A 15248-nucleotide genomic window follows, 5' to 3' on the forward strand; every position below is an offset into this window, starting at 1 on the left:
GGAATTCAAAGAGTATATTGGGAATACAAATACCCTCATTTCTTGCTACTGCCATATAGTGCCAGTTTCTGACTGGTAATTCAAAGAATATATTGGGGTTACGTGCACCCACAATTTTTACTACTGGTATACAGTGCCATTGTCTGACTGGGAATTCAAAGAGTATATTGGGAATACAAATACCCTCATTTCTTGCTACTGCCATATAGTGCCAGTTTCTGACTGGGAATTCAAAGAATATATTGGGGTTACGTGCACCCACAATTTTTACTACTGGTATACAGTGCCATTGTCTGACTGGGAATTCAAAGAGTATATTGGGAATACAAATACCCTCATTTCTTGCTACTGCCATATAGTGCCAGTTTCTGACTGGGAATTCAAAGAATATATTGGGGTTACGTGCACCCACAATTTTTACTACTGGTATACAGTGCCATTGTCTGACTGGGAATTCAAAGAATATATTGGGGTTACGTGCACCCACAATTTTTACTACTGGTATACAGTGCCATTGTCTGACTGGGAATTCAAAGAGTATATTGGGAATACAAATACCCTCATTTCTTGCTACTGCCATATAGTGCCAGTGTCTGACTGGGAATTCAAAGAATATATTGGGGTTACGTGCACCCACAATTTTTACTACTGGTATACAGTGCCATTGTCTGACTGGGAATTCAAAGAATATATTGGGGTTATAAATACCCTCATTTCTTGCTACTGCCATATAGTGCCAGTTTCTGACTGGTAATTCAAAGAATATATTGGGGTTACGTGCACCCACAATTTTTACTACTGGTATACAGTGCCATTGTCTGACTGGGAATTCAAAGAATATATTGGGGTTATAAATACCCTCATTTCTTGCTACTGCCATATAGTGCCAGTTTCTGACTGGTAATTCAAAGAATATATTGGGGTTACGTGCACCCACAATTTTTACTACTGGTATACAGTGCCATTGTCTGACTGGGAATTCAAAGAGTATATTGGGAATACAAATACCCTCATTTCTTGCTACTGCCATATAGTGCCAGTTTCTGACTGGGAATTCAAAGAATATATTGGGGTTACGTGCACCCACAATTTTTACTACTGGTATACAGTGCCATTGTCTGACTGGGAATTCAAAGAGTATATTGGGAATACAAATACCCTCATTTCTTGCTACTGCCATATAGTGCCAGTTTCTGACTGGGAATTCAAAGAATATATTGGGGTTACGTGCACCCACAATTTTTACTACTGGTATACAGTGCCATTGTCTGACTGGGAATTCAAAGAATATATTGGGGTTACGTGCACCCACAATTTTTACTACTGGTATACAGTGCCATTGTCTGACTGGGAATTCAAAGAATATATTGGGGTTATAAATACCCTCATTTCTTGCTACTGCCATATAGTGCCATTGTCTGACTGGGAATTCAAAGAATATATTGGGGTTACGTGCACCCACAATTTTTACTACTGGTATACAGTGCCATTGTCTGACTGGGAATTCAAAGAGTATATTGGGAATACAAATACCCTCATTTCTTGCTACTGCCATATAGTGCCAGTTTCTGACTGGTAATTCAAAGAATATATTGGGGTTACGTGCACCCACAATTTTTACTACTGGTATACAGTGCCATTGTCTGACTGGGAATTCAAAGAATATATTGGGGTTATAAATACCCTCATTTCTTGCTACTGCCATATAGTGCCAGTTTCTGACTGGTAATTCAAAGAATATATTGGGGTTACGTGCACCCACAATTTTTACTACTGGTATACAGTGCCATTGTCTGACTGGGAATTCAAAGAGTATATTGGGAATACAAATACCCTCATTTCTTGCTACTGCCATATAGTGCCAGTTTCTGACTGGGAATTCAAAGAATATATTGGGGTTACGTGCACCCACAATTTTTACTACTGGTATACAGTGCCATTGTCTGACTGGGAATTCAAAGAATATATTGGGGTTACGTGCACCCACAATTTTTACTACTGGTATACAGTGCCATTGTCTGACTGGGAATTCAAAGAGTATATTGGGAATACAAATACCCTCATTTCTTGCTACTGCCATATAGTGCCAGTGTCTGACTGGTAATTCAAAGAATATATTGGGGTTACGTGCACCCACAATTTTTACTACTGGTATACAGTGCCATTGTCTGACTGGGAATTCAAAGAATATATTGGGGTTATAAATACCCTCATTTCTTGCTACTGCCATATAGTGCCAGTTTCTGACTGGTAATTCAAAGAATATATTGGGGTTACGTGCACCCACAATTTTTACTACTGGTATACAGTGCCATTGTCTGACTGGGAATTCAAAGAATATATTGGGGTTATAAATACCCTCATTTCTTGCTACTGCCATATAGTGCCAGTTTCTGACTGGTAATTCAAAGAATATATTGGGGTTACGTGCACCCACAATTTTTACTACTGGTATACAGTGCCATTGTCTGACTGGGAATTCAAAGAATATATTGGGGTTACGTGCACCCACAATTTTTACTACTGGTATACAGTGCCATTGTCTGACTGGGAATTCAAAGAATATATTGGGGTTATAAATACCCTCATTTCTTGCTACTGCCATATAGTGCCAGTTTCTGACTGGTAATTCAAAGAATATATTGGGGTTACGTGCACCCACAATTTTTACTACTGGTATACAGTGCCATTGTCTGACTGGGAATTCAAAGAGTATATTGGGAATACAAATACCCTCATTTCTTGCTACTGCCATATAGTGCCAGTTTCTGACTGGGAATTCAAAGAATATATTGGGGTTACGTGCACCCACAATTTTTACTACTGGTATACAGTGCCATTGTCTGACTGGGAATTCAAAGAGTATATTGGGAATACAAATACCCTCATTTCTTGCTACTGCCATATAGTGCCAGTTTCTGACTGGGAATTCAAAGAATATATTGGGGTTACGTGCACCCACAATTTTTACTACTGGTATACAGTGCCATTGTCTGACTGGGAATTCAAAGAGTATATTGGGAATACAAATACCCTCATTTCTTGCTACTGCCATATAGTGCCAGTGTCTGACTGGGAATTCAAAGAATATATTGGGGTTACGTGCACCCACAATTTTTACTACTGGTATACAGTGCCAATTTCTAACTAGGAATTCAAAATGCGCAAGGCTCCCAGAAAGGGACGTGGACGAGGCCGTGGGCGAGGTCGGGGGAATGGTTCTGGGGAGCAAGGTAGCAGTGAAGCCACAGGGCGTCCCGTGCCTACTCCTGTGGGGCAGCAAGCATTGCGCCACTCCACAGTGCCAGGGTTGCTTGCCACATTAACTAAACTGCAGGGTACAAACCTTAGTAGGCCCGAGAACCAGGAACAGGTCTTGCAATGGCTGTCAGAGAACGCTTACAGCACATTGTCCAGCAGCCAGTCAGACTCTGCCTCCTCTCCTCCTATTACCCAACAGTCTTGTCTTCCTTCCTCCCAAAATTCCGAAGCTTTACAGAACAATAACCCAAACTGTCCCTGCTCCCCAGAGCTGTTCTCCGCTCCTTTCATTGTCCCTCAACCTGCCTCTCCACGTCACGATTCCACGAACCTAACAGAGGAGCATCTGTGTCCAGATGCTCAAACACTAGAGTCTCCTCCATCTCCGTTCGATTTGGTGGTGGATGACCAGCAACCCACCCTCATCGACGATGATGTGACGCAGTTGCCGTCAGGGCATCCAGTTGACCGGCGCATTGTGCGGGAGGAGGAGATGAGACAGGAGTTGGAAGAGGAAGTGGTGGATGATGAGGACACTGACCCGACCTGGACAGGGGGGATGTCAAGCGGGGAAAGTAGTGTGGATGTTGAGGCAGGTGCAGCACCAAAAAGGGTAGCTAGAGGCAGAGGCAGAGGTCAGCAGCTTAGGCGAAGCCAGGCCACACCCGGAATCTCCCAAGATGTTCCAGTTCGTACCCAGCCCCGAAAAACTCCCACCTCGAGGGCACGTTTCTCGAAGGTGTGGAGTTTTTTCAAGGAATGCGCCGAGGACAGATATAGTGTTGTCTGCACAATTTGCCTCTCGAAATTGATTAGGGGCTCTGAGAAGAGCAACCTGTCCACCACTTCAATGCGCCGTCATTTGGAATCCAAGCACTGGAATCAGTGGCAGGCAGCAACGGCAGGACAAAGGCCGCCTGCCGTTCACGCCACTGCCACTGCCTCTGCCACTGCCTCTGCCACTGCCACTGCTGACTGTGCTGGCGATGCACTCCAGAGGACGAGCCAGGACACCACTTCATCTGCCTCCGCCACTTTGTTGACTTCTACCTCATCCTCCCCTGGTCCTGTCTTATCTCCTTCTCCTGCACCATCAAAGGCACCATCAGGCGTTTCTTTACAACAACCCACCATCTCTCAGACATTGGAGCGGCGGCAGAAATACACTGCTAACCACCCACACGCGCAAGCCTTGAACGCCAACATCGCTAAACTGCTGGCCCAGGAGATGTTGGCGTTCCGGCTTGTTGAAACTCCCGCCTTCCTGGACCTGATGGCAACTGCGGCACCTCGCTATGCCGTCCCTAGCCGTCACTACTTCTCCCGGTGTGCCGTCCCCGCCTTGCACCAGCACGTGTCACTCAACATCAGGCGGGCCCTTAGTTCCGCGCTTTGCACAAAGGTCCACTTGACCACCGACGCGTGGACAAGTGCATGCGGACAGGGACGCTACATTTCACTGACGGCACACTGGGTGAATGTAGTTGAGGCTGGGACTGCTTCCCAAACTGGCCCGGTGTACCTCGTCTCCCCGCCTAACATTCCTGGCAGGGACACGAGAAGAACACCCCCCTCCTCCTCCTCCTCTACCGCCTCCTCCTCCGCCACCGCCTCCTCCTCCGCCACCGCCTCCTCCTCCGCTGTTAGATTGACCCCAGCTACGAGTTGGAAACGTTGCAGCACTGGCGTTGGTAGACGTCAGCAGGCTGTGCTGAAGCTGATCAGCTTGGGGGACAGACAGCACACTGCCTCCGAGGTGAGGGATGCCCTCCTCGATGAGACGGCAATATGGTTTGAGCCGCTGCACCTGGGCCCAGGCATGGTCGTTTGTGATAACGGCCGGAACCTGGTAGCAGCTCTGGAGCTTGCCGGACTCCAACATGTTCCATGCCTGGCCCACGTCTTCAACCTAGTGGTGCAACGTTTCCTAAAGAGCTACCCCAATGTTCCAGAGCTACTGGTGAAAGTGCGGCGCATGTGCGCCCACTTTCGCAAGTCGACAGTAGCCGCTGCTAGCTTAAAATCTCTCCAGCAACGCCTGCATGTGCCACAACACCGGCTTTTGTGCGACGTCCCCACACGCTGGAACTCAACGTTTCAGATGTTGAATAGAGTGGTTGAGCAGCAGAGACCTTTGATGGAATACCAGCTACAAAACCCTAGGGTGCCACAAAGTCAGCTGCCTCAGTTTCACATCCATGAGTGGCCATGGATGAGAGACCTTTGTGACATCCTACGGGTCTTTGAGGAGTCCACAAGGAGGGTGAGCTCTGAGGATGCGATGGTGAGCCTTACAATCCCGCTCTTGTGTGTTCTGAGAGAATCCCTGATTGACATCAGGGATAACTCAGATCACACAGAGGAGTTAGGGATAGCATCCGATCCGTCACAGCTGGAGAGTAGGTCCACACATCTGTCCGCTTCACTGCGTTTAATGGAGGAGGAGGAGGAGGAGGAGGAGGAAGAAGAGTTGTCCGATGATGTGATGGTGATACAGGAGGCTTCCGGGCAACTTCGAATCGTCCCATTGTTGCAGCGCGGATGGGTAGACATGGAGGATGAGGAGGAAATGGAGATTGAACTTTCCGGTGGGGCCAGAGGAGTCATGCCAACTAACACTGTGGCAGACATGGCTGAGTTCATGTTGGGGTGCTTTACAACCGACAAGCGTATTGTCAAAATCATGGAGGACAACCAGTACTGGATCTTTGCTATCCTTGACCCCCGGTATAAAAACAACATCTCGTCTTTTATTCCGGTAGAGGGGAGGGCCAATCGCATCAATGCTTGCCACAGGCAATTGGTGCAGAATATGATGGAGATGTTTCCAGCATGTGACGTTGGCGGCAGGGAGGGCAGTTCCTCCAGTAGGCAACCAAGTTCTCACCGGTCCACACAAACGAGGGGCACACTGTCTAAGGTCTGGGACACCTTGATGGCACCCCCTCGCCAAAGTGCCGCCACGGAGGGTCCTAGTGTCACCAGGCGTGAGAAGTATAGGCGCATGTTGCGGGAATACCTTTCCGACCACAGCCCTGTCCTCTCCGACCCCTCTGCGCCCTACACGTATTGGGTGTCGAAGTTGGACCTGTGGCTTGAACTTGCCCTATATGCCTTGGAGGTGCTGTCCTGTCCTGCCGCCAGCGTCCTATCTGAGAGGGTGTTCAGTGCAGCCGGTGGCATCATCACTGACAAGCGCACCCGTCTGTCAGCTGAGAGTGCCGACCGGCTCACTTTGATAAAAATGAACCACCACTGGGTAGAGCCGTCATTTTTGTGCCCACCTGTGTAAAGCACCCCAACATGAAACTCCATGTCTGTACTCAACCTCTCCAATTCCTCCGCATCCTCATACTCATCCACCATAAGCGTTGCACAATTCTGCTAATACTAGGCTCCCTCCACCCTGATTTCCCCCAACTCTGCTGGTTAGAGGCTCCCTCCACCCTGATTTCCACCAACTCTGCTGGTTAGAGGCTCCCTCCACCATGAATTTGCCCAAACTGGGCTGTTTAGAGGCTCCCTCCACCATGAATTTGCCCAAACTGGGCTGTTTAGAGGCTCCCTCCACCATGAATTGGTCCAAACTGGGTTTTTTAGAGGCTCCCTCCACCATGAATTGGTCCAAACTGGGCTGGTTAGAGGCTCCCTCCACCATGAATTTGCCCAAACTGGGCTGTTTAGAGGCTCCCTCCACCATGAATTGGTCCAAACTGGGCTGGTTAGAGGCTCCCTCCACCATTAATTGGTCCAAACTGGGCTGGTTAGAGGCTCCCTCCACCATTAATTGGTCCAAACTGGGCTGGTTAGAGGCTCCCTCCACCATGAATTGGTCCAAACTGGGTTTTTTAGAGGCTCCCTCCACCATGAATTGGTCCAAACTGGGCTGTTTAGAGGCTCCCTCCACCATGAATTGGTCCAAACTGGGCTGGTTAGAGGCTCCCTCCACCATTAATTGGTCCAAACTGGGCTGGTTAGAGGCTCCCTCCACCATGAATTTGCCCAAACTGGGCTGTTTAGAGGCTCCCTCCACCATGAATTTGCCCAAACTGGGCTGTTTAGAGGCTCCCTCCACCATGAATTGGTCCAAACTGGGTTTTTTAGAGGCTCCCTCCACCATGAATTGGTCCAAACTGGGCTGGTTAGAGGCTCCCTCCACCATTAATTGGTCCAAACTGGGGTGGTTAGAGGCTCCCTCCACCATTAATTGGTCCAAACTGGGCTGGTTAGAGGCTCCCTCCACCATTAATTGGTCCAAACTGGGCTGGTTAGAGGCTCCCTCCACCATTAATTGGTCCAAACTGGGCTGTTTAGAGGCTCCCTCCACCATTAATTGGTCCAAACTGGGCTGGTTAGAGGCTCCCTCCACCATGAATTTGCCCAAACTGGGCTGTTTAGAGGCTCCCTCCACCATGAATTGGTCCAAACTGGGTTTTTTAGAGGCTCCCTCCACCATGAATTTGCCCAAACTGGGCTGGTTAGAGGCTCCCTCCACCATGAATTGGTCCAAGCTGGGTTTTTTAGAGGCTCCCTCCACCATGAATTTGCCCAAACTGGGCTGGTTAGAGGCTCCCTCCACCATGAATTGGTCCAAGCTGGGTTTTTTAGAGGCTCCCTCCACCATGAATTTGCCCAAACTGGGCTGGTTAGAGGCTCCCTCCACCATGAATTGGTCCAAACTGGGCTGGTTAGAGGCTCCCTCCACCATGAATTTGCCCAAACTGGGCTGTTTAGAGGCTCCCTCCACCATTAATTGGTCCAAACTGGGCTGGTTAGAGGCTTCCTCCACCATGAATTTGCCCAAACTGGGCTGTTTAGAGGCTCCCTCCACCATGAATTGGTCCAAACTGGGTTTTTTAGAGGCTCCCTCCACCATGAATTTGCCCAAACTGGGCTGTTTAGAGGCTCCCTCCACCATGAATTGGTCCAAACTGGGCTGGTTAGAGGCTCCCTCCACCATTAATTGGTCCAAACTGGGCTGGTTAGAGGCTCCCTCCACCATTAATTGGTCCAAACTGGGCTGGTTAGAGGCTCCCTCCACCATGAATTGGTCCAAACTGGGCTGGTTAGAGGCTCCCTCCACCATGAATTTGCCCAAACTGGGCTGTTTAGAGGCTCCCTCCACCATTAATTGGTCCAAACTGGGCTGGTTAGAGGCTCCCTCCACCATGAATTTGCCCAAACTGGGCTGTTTAGAGGCTCCCTCCACCATGAATTGGTCCAAACTGGGTTTTTTAGAGGCTCCCTCCACCATTAATTGGTCCAAACTGGGCTGGTTAGAGGCTCCCTCCACCATGAATTGGTCCAAACTGGGCTGGTTAGAGGCTCCCTCCACCATGAATTTGCCCAAACTGGGCTGGTTAGAGGCTCCCTCCACCATGAATTGGTCCAAACTGGGGTTTTTAGAGGCTCCCTCCACCATGAATTTGCCCAAACTGGGGTGTTTAGAGGCTCCCTCCACCATGAATTTGCCCAAACTCTGCTGGTTAGAGGCTCAATCCACCCTGATTTTCAAAACAAATGTTGGTGCCAACCTCAACTTACTACAAGGGCCAAATTCACTGCTGGTGACAAGCTCTCCTCACTGCAAGTGCCAAATACACATGTTTCAAGGTGTTTTCCTACTGTCAGAGAGGTGGTATTGAGTGTGTAAAGTGTGTAGTTGTTAGGCTGTGATGTTGGGGTAATAGAGGGTCTTTGGTGTGTTAGATGCCCCCAGACATGCTTCCCCTGCTGTCCCAGTGTCATTCCAGAGGTGTTGGCATCATTTCCTGGGGTGTCATAGTGGACTTGGTGACCCTCCAGACACGGATTTGGGTTTCCCCCTTAACGAGTATCTGTTCCCCATAGACTATAATGGGGTTCGAAACCCGTTCGAACACACGAACATTGAGCGGCTGTTCGAATCGAATTTCGAACCTCGAACATTTTAGTGTTCGCTCATCTCTACTAATAACTGATGGACACAGTAATATTTCAGGATTGAAATGAGGTTTATTGTACTAACAGAAAATGTGCAATATGCATTAAACCAAAATTTGACCGGTGCAAAAGTATGGGCACCTCAACAGAAAAGTGACATTAATATTTAGTAGATCCTCCTTTTGCAAAGATAACAGCCTCTAGTCCCTTCCTGTAGCTTTTATTCAGTTCCTGGATCCTGGATGAAGGTATTTTGGACTATTCCTCTTTACAAAACAATTCAAGTTCAGTTAAGTTAGATGGTCGCCGAGCATGGACAGTCCGCTTCAAATCATCCCCCAGATGTTCAATGATATTCAGGTCTGGGGACTGGGATGGCCATTCCAGAATATTGTAATTGTTCCTCTGCTTGAATTCCTGAGTCGATTTGGAGCAGTGTTTTGGATCATTGTCTTGCTGAAATATCCATCCCCGCCATAACTTCAACTTCGTCACTGATTCTTGAACATTATTCTCAAGAATCTGCTGATACTGAGTGGAATCCATGTGACCCTCAACTTTAACAAGATTCCCGGTGCCAGCATTGGCCACACAGCCCCAAAGCATGATGGAACCTCCACCAAATTTTACAGTGGGTAGCAAGGGTTTTTCTTGGAATGCTGTTTTTTTGGGACGCCATGCATAACGCCTTTTTGTATGACCAAACAACTCAATCTTTGTTTCATCAGTCCACAGGACCTTCTTCCAAAATGAAGCTGGCTTGACCAAATGTGCTTTTGCATACCTCAGGCGACTCTGTTTGTGGCGTGCTTGCAGAAACGGCTTCTTTCTCATCACTCTCCCATACAGCTTCTCCTTGTGCAAAGTGCGCTGTATTGTTGAACGATGCACAGTGACACCATCTGCAGCAAGATGATGCTGCAGCTCTTTGGAGGTGGTCTGTGGATTGTCCTTGACTGTTCTCACCATTCTTCTTCTCTGCCTTTCTGATATTTTTCTTGGCCTGCCACTTCTGGGCTTAACAACTGTCCCTGTGGTCTTCCATTCCCTTACTATGTTCCTCACAGTGGAAAACTGACAGATTAAATCTCTGAGACAACTTTTTGTATCCTTCCCCTGAACAACTATGTTGAACAATCTTTGTTTTCAGATCATTTGAGAGCGGGCTGTCCATGCTCGGCGACCATCAAACTTAACTGAACTTGAATTGTTTTGTAAAGAGGAATGGTCCAAATTACCTTCATCCAGGATCCAGGAACTGATTAAAAGCTACAGGAAGCGACTAGAGGCAAAAGGAGGATCTACTAAATATTAATGTCACTTTTCTGTTGAGGTGCCCATACTTTTGCATCGGTCAAATTTTGGTTTAATGCATATTGCACATTTTCTGTTAGTACAATAAACCTCATTTCAATCCTGAAATATTACTGTGTCCATCAGTTATTAGATATATCAAACTCAAATGGCTGCTGCAAACACCAAAATATTTAGAACTAAAAATGATTAAGATTAATAGGGCGCCCAAACTTTTTCATAGGACTGTATATACACCATTTTAGAGCTCTAACTGAATTAACACAAACTGTTTAGGTTATATAGAATCTGTTCTGAGACTGTGTTGCAAATTTCATCAGACTAGCAAAGACAAATTAATATGAGAACAAGAGAAGTGAAGTAACATTAATACAATTAAATACATTTAAAACTTCAAAAGTGTACTGTTTATGGACACTGTGTTGGATTGTTCTATTTATTTATTTGGACTTATTATCGCAATACAATCTGGACTATCTGTCTCATCCAACTGAGGCAGTCACAGCGGAGCAGGTAATTATTCTTCTACTATAGTATGTTAGTGGGATTTGCTGATGTTCACTTTATTTTGCCCATATAGTATATGTTGTATGACTATGGAGCAAGTTAAAGTAGATTTCAATGTCATACATACAAGAAGCAACATTTTGTTGATTATTCGGCAGACCGACTCAATAGATTGGTAGAAATCTTTGTAACAGATAAGTTCAGAGATGCCCAATAGACTTAAAAACCTGATGTAGCAATTAGAAACCTTGCTCTCTATGTCTGCATATACTATGGTCGTGCCCAGAATTGGAGCACTTTTGGAGATATGTGGTAGCCACTATCAACAAGGTACATGTCACTTTGTTCCCATTTGTATGTATTTTAAACTATATTAAAGACTTAAAGACTAAAAAACCTGGTAAAGTGACAATTACCAGAATGCTTTATATGATCCATAATGTTATTGCTCAGTGCTTCTCAACAGGTCGCACTGTCAGAGAATATGTGGATAAAACCAAGTGCTAGGTGTGTCTTGAAAAACATTTTATAGAGGACCATATGTAAAAAATTTTTTAAAAAATATGGGATCCCTGGGTGGATCATTCGGGAATGCATAGATACAAGTTGGAGATCGGCGGGGAAAGCGATGGATTGACTCAATGTTCATTTAAGACATACTGCTTGCTTAATTTTGTGTTTATTCCAGGTATGTATTTCAGGAGGAAAAAAAAAAAAGATTGTGAATTGATCTTTCCATTTTGTGAAAATGGACTGGTTACTCTGTTCACACAGTTTTTAGGGTATGGCTGGCAGGGGGGGGGGATGTTTGGGGCTTTATATGTATTATATGTATTTGTGTAATAAGTATAAAAAATGTCGATAAAAAATAAAGTTATTAAAACAAACTTTGATATTTAAAGAAACCAAAATACAATGAGACCTTACAAGACCTATGAAAAGAAAGAATGGACTATAACAAAACTAATGATAAAATGTTGGATAGAAATTGTAGTTTGGCATGTTCACCCTATAGTCTTCGAGTTTATTCTGTCGTCTGTATGATGTGACTTCTATATAAAATATGGGATAACATCTGATAACATTATCAGGCTTACTTGGTCCAGCATAATTTGTCGATGAGTTCTTTCATTGTTATTTTGTCCCATTCCTCGGCATGTGGTGCATTCCATGGAGCATCATTAGGAATCTGAAACAAATGTTTTAGAACATATATAAATAATACTCTACAATATATATAATTATCTTTTAGTTTGGCCAAAAAGCATATCTCAAGTTAGCCAAAAAATATTCTTTGAATTTTAATTACTACAAATATTTCTGACCCATAAAACAAGAGCTTTATGGGGTAAACTTAGGTTTAGTCACAGGAAACGTTATGGTTATGGTATTCACTATCCCACTGCCTTTTCTTCACTTTCTAAGTCTCTCTCTTGTTCCTCACTGTCAAGCTGCTTTCAACACACTCACGTCAAACTGGTATTGCCTCTGACCTGTATTATCCTGTATTCAGGAAACATTAGGTATGAGGCATTGCAAATAGAGTCAGGTAGTCAGAGAACAACATCAAGTTACATTATAATGACATCTCCAAAATGCTATGGTAATCTATTGTCACCACTAATATGTTTCTAGAACACTGCTGTATGGATATATTTGTGGACTTTTTTTTTTTCTTTGAAGTTTTCTTCAAGGTTACCTCCTTTCCCATTTCATCCATGGTTCTCCAGAGATTATTGTAATCCAAGTAGACAATTGGGTTCCACATTGGAGGGAAGGGACCTTTAAAGGTATATGACTTACCCTAAATGAAAGTAAAGTAAGAAAAATAAATATTAATTCATATTTATAACAAATTATTACTATATTAACATAAAACTTGTCTGAACTGTAAATCTAGTGAATCTAATTTTATTTCCTAATACGTCTAAAAATACAAACTGAAACAATTTATGGGCATGTATCACCAAAAATAATCTATTTAAAAAAAATTATGAGAAACACTTTTTAAAATTTTTTCCAAGAGACTATCTGTATTTTAAAAAAGTACAATATCCTGAAATGTTCACTCTGTATGCTAAACCTAGTAGCAGCCTTACAATTAATAATTGTCCAGGAACAGAGTATGTCTAGAAAACTCTTCTACTGACCTCAACAGGTCAGCTCCAGATGGCTCCAGACTATTGTTATATCCATGACTATATTGATAAGCAGTGCACGTCACTAAATGCAAGGCAAGGCAAGATGGCAACCCCTATATATATATATATATATATATATATATATATATATATATATATATATATATATATTCTAAAATTACAAAAACAGATTAGAAAAAAGTGCTATATTTCCATATCTGTTTTTAATAAATAAATTTAAATTGGCAGCACATTCCTTGTAAATGGCCCTAATGAAAAAATCTTGAATCACTTAGTGTCTACAGCACTTGTGCAGCCCTATTTGCCATACAGTTTGGCTGCTAAACTTATCACCATAGACCAGCTCCATCATGTCTATGGGACTGCCAAGAAGCCAAGTACAACACATGGGACCCCCATTCTGGGTGATGGGTGAAGGTCTCAGCAGTCAAAACCTAACCAATCGGACACTTATTACCTGTTCTGTGCAAAACAGGTAATATGGGGGAAAAACAAAATGGTACTTTTACTGTTGTCTAGCACTAGTTTATTGTTTTTTGGGGCAGAAGACCCGATATATCCGGTTACTGCCTATCTTTAGTTCAATCAAGCATGCTATAACTGTGCTGCTGATTCGTTTATGGCAATTAAGTGTATTGTTACACTGTATTCAGTTTCCCTCATTCTAGTGTCAAAGGTCATATAATTGTATACTCACATTTAGGCAAGGACAGTGTTGGAATTACTGGGCTCCATAGAAAAATTAAGAATGAGCCCCTATTTTGTTAATGTCCCATTCAGACATCAGTGATTTTCATCCGTGTGCTGCCGGACTTTATTACAGATAGGACATGGACTGATCACTGTCACAGTAAAGACAATAGGGCAATTGGCGAGTGATTTTCTGTACAGACCCTTTGGTCACATAACTGTACTAGACTCACCCATTCAAATCAATGGTTTAGTGAAAAGAAATAAATAGCACACGGATCCTATCAGTAAGCGATCTGTTTTTCATAGATAGTTGCCAATAGATACGGAAAGAAATTTCATGTGTGAAAACTGATGCCATAGCGATAGGGAAAAACCGATAAAAGAGAACGCACTGTTAAAGAAACACTGATGTAAAATTGGCCCTGCCTGCAAGGGCTTACAATCTATGAGGGAAGGGGGGATAGAGACAGAAGGAGAGGGGGAGACTGTACAGATGGGGGTGTGGTGATAGTGTTATTGGAGGTTGTAGGCCTTCCTGAATAGGTGAGTCTTCAGGGCCTTCTTGAATCCTGTGATTGTGGGGGTCAGTCTTATGTGTCGTGGTAAGGAGTTCTAGAGTATGGGGGATGCACAGGAGAAATCTTGGAGACAGTTGTGTGAAGAAAGGATGAGAGCAGAGCGGAGTAGGAGGTGATTGGAGGATCTGAGGTTACGTGTAGGCCATTGCTCATCCAAACGCAGACTTATTAATATTCATCAAATGAATACAGTGAAAAGCTAAATCATTTGTGATTTTATTTATTATTTTTTTTATTTTTTACTCAGATTTTTGAAATCCCTATCTACTTTCAAGGGCCAACATGGTTCATGGAACTGTCTATCCCTACGTCTTGTAGGATGAAGGTGTCAGTTCTTGCCCACAGTGTTGTCTCTGCTGTTGCTAGTAACTGGCTTCATTTTGTGGTGACAACATGCCATGCAGTAGTGGAACAACGACACATATTATAAAAACCTATACAATATATTGCTTTTCAACCAAATCGCATATAGCGAAAATATATTAGCTAAATATATTATTTAGAAGTAAGAATAGAAAGCAAAAACTTATTTTACTTACACAGATATTGACACATTTCTATTTGTGTTAAATGAGTTGTCCCATCTCAAGGATCCTATCTATACTGGTAGCGTATGTAAATTGAAGCCTTTTTCTAAATATATTGTTTTAGAAATTCTGCTTTCTTTGCCTGCAATGTGACTTTATTCCTCCCATTGTTTATACCATGTTGCTATAACCACGGACCTGGGAGATAGGACAAGTGATGTCACTTATTCAGTGCTGGCAAGACAATATGTTCAGCTAATTGCAGTTTCCTAATAAAGCCTGGT

The 15248-nt window shown here is 44.0% G+C and overlaps 1 protein-coding gene across 1 annotated transcript in view; it reads right to left on the reverse strand.

The window, feature by feature from the left end:
• The window catches only part of LOC142194711 (amine oxidase [flavin-containing]-like), a 67408-nt gene that overhangs the window by 17167 nt on the left and 34993 nt on the right, over positions 1–15248 (reverse strand). The window contains exons 4-5 of the mRNA XM_075264020.1: positions 12704–12808; positions 12102–12193 (exon numbers count right to left, since the gene is read on the reverse strand). Of these exons, the coding sequence (XP_075120121.1) occupies positions 12102–12193; positions 12704–12808 (197 nt within the window). The remainder of the gene's footprint in view (positions 1–12101; positions 12194–12703; positions 12809–15248) is intronic.

Source organism: Leptodactylus fuscus, chromosome 2, assembly GCF_031893055.1.
Source record: "Leptodactylus fuscus isolate aLepFus1 chromosome 2, aLepFus1.hap2, whole genome shotgun sequence".
NCBI classification, from domain to species: Eukaryota; Metazoa; Chordata; class Amphibia; order Anura; family Leptodactylidae; genus Leptodactylus; species Leptodactylus fuscus.